Source organism: Varanus komodoensis, unplaced genomic scaffold, assembly GCF_004798865.1.
Source record: "Varanus komodoensis strain SLA01 unplaced genomic scaffold, ASM479886v1 scaffold78, whole genome shotgun sequence".
Classification (NCBI taxonomy): domain Eukaryota; kingdom Metazoa; phylum Chordata; class Lepidosauria; order Squamata; family Varanidae; genus Varanus; species Varanus komodoensis.
Genome location: NW_025336455.1, coordinates 521882 through 530528, shown reverse-complemented (window position 1 = coordinate 530528; position 8647 = coordinate 521882). Strand labels below are relative to the sequence as shown.

The 8647-nt window shown below is 48.6% G+C and overlaps 1 protein-coding gene across 1 annotated transcript; it reads right to left on the bottom strand.

Moving 5' to 3' along the window:
* Positions 1 to 2721: 2721 nt before the first annotated feature.
* On the bottom strand, positions 2722 to 5913 carry LOC123035310 (prostate stem cell antigen-like). The gene is made up of 3 exons (XM_044453346.1): positions 5862 to 5913; positions 3847 to 3954; positions 2722 to 2936 (listed from the first exon to the last, which is right to left on the bottom strand). Exons 1-3 carry the CDS (start codon positions 5911 to 5913, stop codon positions 2722 to 2724), a joined length of 375 nt encoding a protein of 124 aa, XP_044309281.1.
* Between the last annotated feature and the right edge of the window lie 2734 nt (positions 5914 to 8647).

The window sequence follows — 8647 nt, the reverse complement described above, 5'->3', positions numbered from 1 at the left end:
TGATGCACCGTCCGATGGATTAGGGCAGGGAGGGCAAACCTTTTAGAGACCCAGTGCCCAAACTGCAACCCAAAACCCACTTATTTATGGCAAAGTGCCAACACTGCAATAAAGCCTGAAAACTGAGGTTTTAGTTTAGAAAAAACAACTCACAGCCAGCCCAAGCAAATCTCTCTCTCTCTCTCTCTCTCTCTCTCTTATTGGCAGTGCACTGACCAGCCCCGTGAAAGCTTGGACGAGTTCTGGCTAATGAGTCGCAGCTCGTGGCGTCTTTGCCTGATGCCACTACTCCTTTCCAAGCACGCGCATGGCCCCCATGTGCGCTGTTATCCGATGCTCGGCTGCTGGGGCGATGCTGGGGCGACTTGTCTCGCATGCCGACAGAGAGGACTCTCCATGCCCACTCTGGCACAGGTGCCATAGGTTCGCCATCACTGCTCTAACCCTAATATAGGGGTAAATACCATGGAAAAGAGGATGATTTTGAAAAGGACTTCCTTGAGTAGCTTTTTCTACATAGCTCATCATTTCTGCCCATTCTAAACACATGCCAACCATCAGAATCATGCCAGGAGACCTTGTTTTTTGAACCCGAACCCTATCCTGGTGCACTCTCCTAACCCTAACATTGGGCGAAAGTTCCATTGAAGAGAGGGCGATTCTGAAAAAGCCTTCCTTGAGCAGCTTTTTCTGCGCAGCTCATCATTTCTGCCCCTTCTAAACACATTCCAACCCTCAGAATCATGCCAGGACACCTTGTTTTCCTAACCCTAACCGAGTGATGGTGAACCTTTTAGAGACCGAGTGCCCAAACTGCGACCCAAAACCTACTTATTTATCGCAAAGTGCCAACACTACAATAAAGCCTGAAAACTGAGGTTTTAGTTTAGAAAAAACAGCTCACAGCCAGTCCAAGCAAAACATATATATCTCTCCATCCATCCATTCCTCCTTGGCAGCACACTGACCGGCCATGCGAAAGCTCGGACGAGTCCTGGCTAATGAGTCACGGCTCATGACATCTTCGCATGGCACCCCTCCTCCTTTCCGAGCATGCGCATGGCCCCCATGTGCGCTGTTATCCGATGCTCGGCTGCTGGGGCGATGCTGGGCTGACCTGGCTCACGTGCCGACAGAGAGGGCTCTGCGTGCCTGCTGCGGCATGCATGCCATGGGTTCCCCTCCACTGGATTAGGGCATGGTTGACAGACTGAACGCAGAGGGGAGCACTTAGTGGGGAATCATCGGGATGGCGGCCAGTGATGAGTGGGGTCCCCCAGGGCTCTGTCCTGGGGCCGATCCTGTTCAATCTTTTCATTAATGACCTGGAGGACGGGGTGAGTAGTCTGCTGGTGAAATTCTCTGGAGAGCAGCGCTTGTGAAAGGGACCTTGGGGTGCTGGTGGACTGCAGGCTGAACATGGGCCAGCAGTGTGATGCGGCGGCCAAGAGGGCGAATGCCACCCTTGGTTGCTTAGCTAGAAGTGTGGCTTCTAGAGCGAGAGAGGTGTTACTGCCACTCTATACGACTCTGGTGCGCCCGCAACTGGAGTATTGTGCTCAGTTCTGGGCCCCTCATTACAAGAGGGATATAGCCAGGTTGGAATCGGTTGGAATTATTTACAGTTCTTTACACATTCAGTGAAAAATCCTAGTCTGACAAAAAACACAGGATTGTGTGTAGTTCATGTGTGTTTATTTTAAAGCATGAGTTTTTTCTTGAATAACATATAAATTAACATAGATTCTTTTTGTTATTTGCTGGAGCTTTTTCCTACCATCAATCTGATCAACTCTGGTTTTTTTTCTAATCACAACATTCATAACAATAACAGGATTTTTAATTTAAAGGAGAATAGTTACAAACGCATCATGTGGAGAGCCTTTAAATCTTGTTTTTTTAACTAAAGGTAGGAGTTTTTCAGCCCTACCAGGAGACCACATTTGAGATCTTGTGCAGGTCTTCTGCTATGTTCTATCCGCCCATCAGGAACGTTCCGCCTGCTGCCCAAAGTGGCACATTACACACATGGCAGGAACGGTTTATCTCAATTTTTCATTTTTCCAACTTAAACTTGGTCCATCTCAAACTCTGAGAATTTCTCCCATCTGAAATTAATTTCATCCCAAACTTTGATTTTTTTAAAGAAATTGCATGGGATCCATAATTGTGCTTGTGGACATTTCTCCAAGTGTCCCTTGCATATTTTGATTGCCCTTTTGTTTAATAGACACACGTTGGAGGGTCATTTTCCTAGAATAGCACAGTATTTCTCATAATAAATGCATTTTGTATGCATTTTTCAATTGCAAATTTCAGAGAAGTGCTCATTTTGCAGAGGGGCTGAGTTTCAGTTCAGTGGTATGAAACAATAAAAAGAGACAAATTCTCAATCAAAATGCAAACTGATCTAAAATCCGCATTTCAGAGGCTTCTACCTCTTTATCTTAGCCGGTGTTAAAGTCCATGATTATCAAAATGACATCAGGCTACAATCTACCTCTTCCCTGGAATGGCGTAGCGACTCTTCTGCATTCAAATGGCACCAAAATAGCTCTCACAACACCCAAAAATTAACTCTGAAAGGCCCCCCACAGTCAAATGCTACAGAACCGATCCACACAGTGAAATCCTAGAGTGAGTGTTATTTAATGAAGCTTTGGTGGGAAAAGATCTAGATTTCATCTCTCCTCCACTGCCACGTGCCACCTGGCCCCACCTTCACAGACTGCCTTTGAGAAAGAGGCAGGCCAAGCTGGTGAAAACAGCCAAGACCACCGGGCCGTAGCTTGTTCTGAAGCTGTGGGCGCCGCTCACATTGCAGAGGTCAGTGCTGCAGCAGGAAATGTTCCTTTTGCCAACCGTGAAGTTACTGAGAGATGATTCACATGATGCAGAACACTCTTTCGTGATGATGTTGATGACCTGTGCGACAGCTGAAAAGAAGATTGGCAGAGCCGTTGGTATGCAGGAGGGGTGCATCTCAGGGTGCGGCTAGTGTCAGGGCGGATGGCTCCTAACATTTCTGGGAAGCCTCAGCTACCTTTTGAGGATGGGGTCAGCACCATGGCTTGCTCCCATAAAGCTCAGAAATAACCGTGTAGAATCTCGGCGTTTGTGCATTCAATCCTGAGCTTTGTAGGAGCTCTCCGTGGTGCTGAACAAACTCCTTTCTCAAAGCAGGTCACCCTGCCGCACCATGAATGCGTTGAAGTAGAGCAGTCATGGATGAGGAGTTCTCCTGACTTCCTTCCCTGCATGAAAGATGAAGCACCTGGGTCTTCTTTCCCTGGCACACCTGGTTCACCTGATGGGTTGGACCTGCAGAAAATGTGTAATTTCTAATGTTCACCAGGACGTTTGAAGTCACTCTTAAGGCTGTGATCCTTTGCCTGCATCAGTTGGAGTAAGCCCTGCTGTACTCAGTGGGATTTCTCAATAAGCAACTATGTGACTGTACAATTAGGATACATGATCTATAAATTACAAAGCAGTTGGCAGTGGGGGAGGTCAGGAGAGGGGGAAGCACAGAGAAGTGCCTGCTGTCAGAAAAACACCATGATTTTGCAGAAGTGGTCTTGGATTAAAGAGAGGGTGTGTTGCTTTGTGAAAAGCAGTCCCTTCATAGACAAGGAGTGAGGAAACAGAATAGAACCAAGAAAGAATAGTTGTCTTTCCAGTTTTGCACTGGAAAGGGAAGGGAAGAAACGTTCCTGCAAAACCAACAGTGGAATCAGAACACCACACCTCTCATTTCAGTTTGGCTTCGGTATTTGCAAGAGATGAACAGCAAAAAGCAACAGAACAGACCAAAGGAAGGTGGGGAAAGCCAAGAGCTTATCTTACCAATCACATCTGTTTTGCATGCTTTTGCACTTGTTTCACAATCTTTAGTTGTGTTACAATTCTTGTTGCTGAGCTCGTTGTTGCATGTGTAACATTTGAGAGATCCAGCTGCAGGAGAGAGAAACATCTTAATGGCAGAGGCTGGGAAGGAAAAAATCTAACCTGTATGTGAGAAAGTGCAGCTGCCTTGGGCGATTCTTCTGGGACCAGCCATATGCAAATAGTTGCCGCTATTGCTTCGTTGGAAACAAAGGACCACAGAGATGTTTCAAAACAATCTCTTCAGAACGGCAAGTGTTGCTTGCTGAGTCGAACACGTCTCGTCTGTAATGGACAGCTTAACATGGCCCAGTTACCTTTCAGCATGTTATATTCTAAGCATCACTGACTCTGGGTTCAACCCACATCGCTCTGCTGGATGAACCTTTGCTCAAAGCCACTGAGGAATTCCTTGTTCTGAGGAGCAAGCTTGGACCCAGCCATCCAAAATTACTAACACAGATTTGTTTTCAGCTTAGCATAACCATGTAGCTAGATCTCACAAGAGGTGCGTGATATAGGCTCGTGTGTGCATTCCCTGGAATGTCACACTGAAGGGAAGAGGCTTTCTTTTCTGCTGTTGAAGATGTACCTTGAGAAGCAGATGGGCCACAGGATACAGACCAGGAGATGCCAGAGTCAAGGGTGGGGTGTGGGATGAGTGCAGGTTGCTACTGAGCTATGGTAGGTGGTTGAGATGTGACTGATCGTGTTGTGTGAATCCAACTGTGTTAACAAGCCATGGCGAACAACCCACAGATGGGTTATCTGTGGTTAACAAACCATGGCTTCTTAGTGTAGCTTCGCCCAGATAAGAACCCCCATTTCAACAGCAAACCACAGTTAACGGCAACCCACAATCAATTTTCGATCTGCTAAATCAAGCCACCTGTGGCTAATCTACTTCTGATTTGCATGCCGGAAGCAGCGGTGGCGATTGGTTGGGGGCAGGGCCCCGCCATGGCGCAGGCCGCTACTGTGAAGCACTTTTCCAGCGCCCGGGATGGTAAGCTTGCGCCTCCCACGCTGGTCTGGTCTTGGTGCCACATCCCAAGATGCCTCCAGGGGACCCACCACTGGGGAGCAGAAAGTCAAATTTTGCTCCCCCTCAAGGCCTTTTGCACTTACAATGTGGAACATGATCAGGGGAAGCATCCTTGGAGAGTTTACCCACCACATAGGTCGACTTATTCACAGCAAAAAGTAATATAAAAGCATTATAATCGATCAGTTAACCTTTTTCTTGCCTCGATGTCCAGAATGCAAACTTGGAAGAAAAACAAGGCTAGGTTTTCCGCACACTGGTAGATTTCCCTCTGCTTTCTTATGTCTTGGGGAATGATTTATATGCCCTCTTTGACTGTCTGTGGATTGGAGCTGACATGAAATGTTGCAAACATTTGGGATGTGGTAGCATTTCAGATTTGAAATCTGCATGCTGTTGACCTGCTAGCATCACACGCTTGTTTTGATTTTAGCAGGTGCCATACATGAAACTGCCGTTTGTGAAGCCCTGGCGATAGCCCATTGCTGAATACCTCTGCATACCCAACTGTAAAAACCTGACAATAACTGGATACTGAAATCAAGGGGTGATTGCGTGTAGAATTCCAATTCAAATGCTTGCTAATTATTAAAATATATGTAGAATATTTATTTATTTTATTTATTAACAGCTTTTGTATGCCGCCCTATTATACAAGATCTCAGAATAGCTGGTGAAAGTTAGGAGCAAAATTTTGGTTTAGGAGCAAATTTACTGCAGTTCTACTTCAGAGCTGCTTCACCCTTCGTCAGCCCACGGTCTGTGCATTCTCCTCCAATATGGAAGGCTTGAACTAGCATAGGAGGAACATTTCTCCATAGAAAACCTCATGCTCCACAGAAGTGGACAAAGACAAGTGAGAGCCTTGGTGGAGCCAAATTCTCCAGGGAAGGTAATGCTGTAATGGAGGAAGGCCATCTGAAAGACTTACTTGGCTGCAGGAAGAAGCTTCCAGCCAAAGCGAAGATCAGAAGAACCTTCATGGTCGGTTACGGGATCTGCCAGACGGGGAATGGGGCATCCTCTCTCCTTGGGGTTGCTATATATGCTCTGAAAAGTAACTGTCCGTCCACGTGAGGCAGGGAGGTGCATCCAAATCTCCATACAGGACAAGCAGGTTCTTTACATTACATGAACCATGATGTTGATCATAAACATCTTCCCTTCGCAGTTTTGTTTGAACCCATTTGCATGACTGATTCCCTTGGGCTGGTCAGAATGAGCTCAAACATGCTCAAGAATGGGGTGGACACCTTTGGTACACAGACCTCTCCCTTCTCTGAAAGTGAATGAGATCACTCTTGTTCAACAGTGAAAAAGGTGGCGCATTGCCACATGTCTGAACCAGCACCATCACACCCTGCTTGACCCGGGTCCACGGGTTTCAATCGATGCAAATTATGGTCCATTGGATTCAACGTATGCATATTCTGCTGGGGCTGGAGGAGGCCAGGAGAATCTAAGCCGTCGCTCATTAAGCCTTGTCTATACCTGAAAGCTATGTCCTCAGTCTGTATTTGTAAAAATGGACGTCTTAAAATACTGGAAGGGTCTGGTTGCTAACGTGCCTCCGTCCAGAGCTACAGATGCCCAAAGCCAGAGCCATCACCATCTTGGCTCAGAAGTCAGGGTCTGGGCTGGCTTCCACGAAAGAGCTGAAGACCATGCTGGGGGCTCAAATGTACTTTGTGGGCCCCTGTTTGTACCTGTAGCACGAGCCCCTTTCTGCACAGATATTCCACAATGAGAAGCTGATGGGTGGCAGGTTTAGAAGGGAGGAAGAAGAAGAAGATAGAAGACAGAAGGAAGGAGTTCTTGGTGATGGCCACCAATCCGGTGGCTTTAAAAAGGGATAGGAGAGAGTCAAGAGGAAGGAAGCTGTCCGTGGCTACCAGCCTTGCGGGCCACGGCTCCCTCCTTCCCCAGAGGCGGCCTGCCGGCACGCCCCGGCTGCTGAGGAGCTGGGCAGGGGGAGGTCCTGCACCCATCCTGCCAGAGGGACCCCATGGGCAGCTGGCTGGCCACCGTGTGCCCCGAGTGCTGGGCTGGATCGACCTTGGGCCTGATCCAGCAGGGTCCGTCTCCTGCTCTCCGGTTCTCAATGGACTCCCATGCATGCCATGTTGTGAACTGTTGAGGAACTGTTTCTGTTGTCCTTCTGGAAAAAGATTTTCTACCACGGCTGCCAACAACCCTGAAATTGAGCCTCAACTGAAACAGGGGATTTTCTTCCTTGCTCACAAACAACCCTCCCATCTTTTTTCCTGAAGGAAGAGTCCTCCAGAGAATTCCAGCCTGTGGACTGAGGCCTGCCAAACTTGCTGACTATCTTGAAGCATTTTGGTTGTTCCCAAGAAAGCCAAACCTCCTCTTGGTGTTTCTTTTTTCTTTTTTAATGGTGATTGTTTGGTGTCTTTTAACTTCTTTTAGTTTCTCCTGTTTAACCATTTCTGGTTGACTGATTTGCATAGTAGCAAGACATGCCAGTGGGATGCAACCTGCCCCAAGTCCCTTGAAGGAAAAGACACACAAATCCATGCATAAAATAACGATGCTCCGGGCATGTGCATGCGCTACTGGGCCGACCAACAGGACTGGCTCCCAAGGTCCTGGGATCAATGTGGCACGTGATGGATATGGCACATTGCTTCCTCACCTAGAGGTTGACCTTCCCTCCTCTCTGGGCACACAGAATGCTTGGGGCTTGGAGTCCTCGGGGCAGCCCAGCCCATATGGCAGGACGCATCTCCGTCTTAGACTAAGCTCATTCACAGAAGTTGCAAGCAGCACGTGAAAGCCAAGAGGTGCAAGAGATATTGATTTAAGCCCATTCAAGCCCACCTGTCAGAACTTTTCCCAAGGCGGCTCACCAGCAATGGATGGGAACAAGCCACGAAATGTTTCCACAATGCTGATAATGAAAAGGCAGCATCCTCATTCTCTTGAACAGAGATGGAGCATCTATCCTGGGAGACTAATTGCCCTGATCGCCACAGTGCCGGTGGTGAAGGGGGAGGCACGGCTCATCACGAGGTAAGGGGATGCTTGGGTCTATCGCAAAGAATCACAGTTTGCCTGGGGCTTTGGTGCAGAACCCCTCCTCACCATCGGATCACGGGAATCGTGGCAGGGCTCTCCAAAGCTCTCCACATACACTGTGCATGCAAGCCTTAGCAGAGTCCCAGGAAGCTGGTTGGAAGTTGTGGGACCATATTCTAGGATGGGGGTGGGCAGCCATTTTCAGCCCATGGGATGGATTCCATGTCACAGAAAGTTTCGAGGGGCTACTTTCCAGGAAGAGGGAGGCACAGAAGGTGGGAAACCAAATGCCAAGGGGCACGTGGCCAACTGGGAAAACAGGAGAGCCCAGGCCTGGATGCTGGGCCGATGGATCCTGCCCTTGACCGAGACAAAGGGCTGAAGGGAGCAGTTGCGGAGGTGAAGTGGCAGGAGCCTCCCTGAGCAAGGGCAGCTGCAGAGAGCGTTGCGGGGACTTGGGGGGCTGGCGAGGGGCAGGAAGGGGCACGTTCTGAAGGACGCTGCCCCATCCTGCCTGTGTCACCTGGCCTCCTCTGAGGTCCTCCTAGCCTTGGTTCTGCACCCAGCCTGGGGCTGTCCAAATGCCTGGATGCCACCTCTCATCACCCCCAGCCTGAAAATCCAATGGTCAGGAATGTCGGGAGTTGTAGTCCAAAAGGGCACCATGCCGGGGAAGGC

Bases quoted from the DNA above. Each gene is read 5' to 3' on its own strand.
- LOC123035310 (XM_044453346.1), bottom strand. From the start codon at position 5,913: ATGAAGGTTCTTCTGATCTTCGCTTTGGCTGGAAGCTTCTTCCTGCAG. The intron at 3,955-5,861 runs GTAAGTCTTTCA...TCTCTCCTGCAG, and splicing joins AAGCTTCTTCCTGCAGCCAA to CTGGATCTCTCAAATGTTAC. The intron at 2,937-3,846 runs GTAAGATAAGCT...TCTTCTTTTCAG, and splicing joins ATGCAAAACAGATGTGATTG to CTGTCGCACAGGTCATCAAC.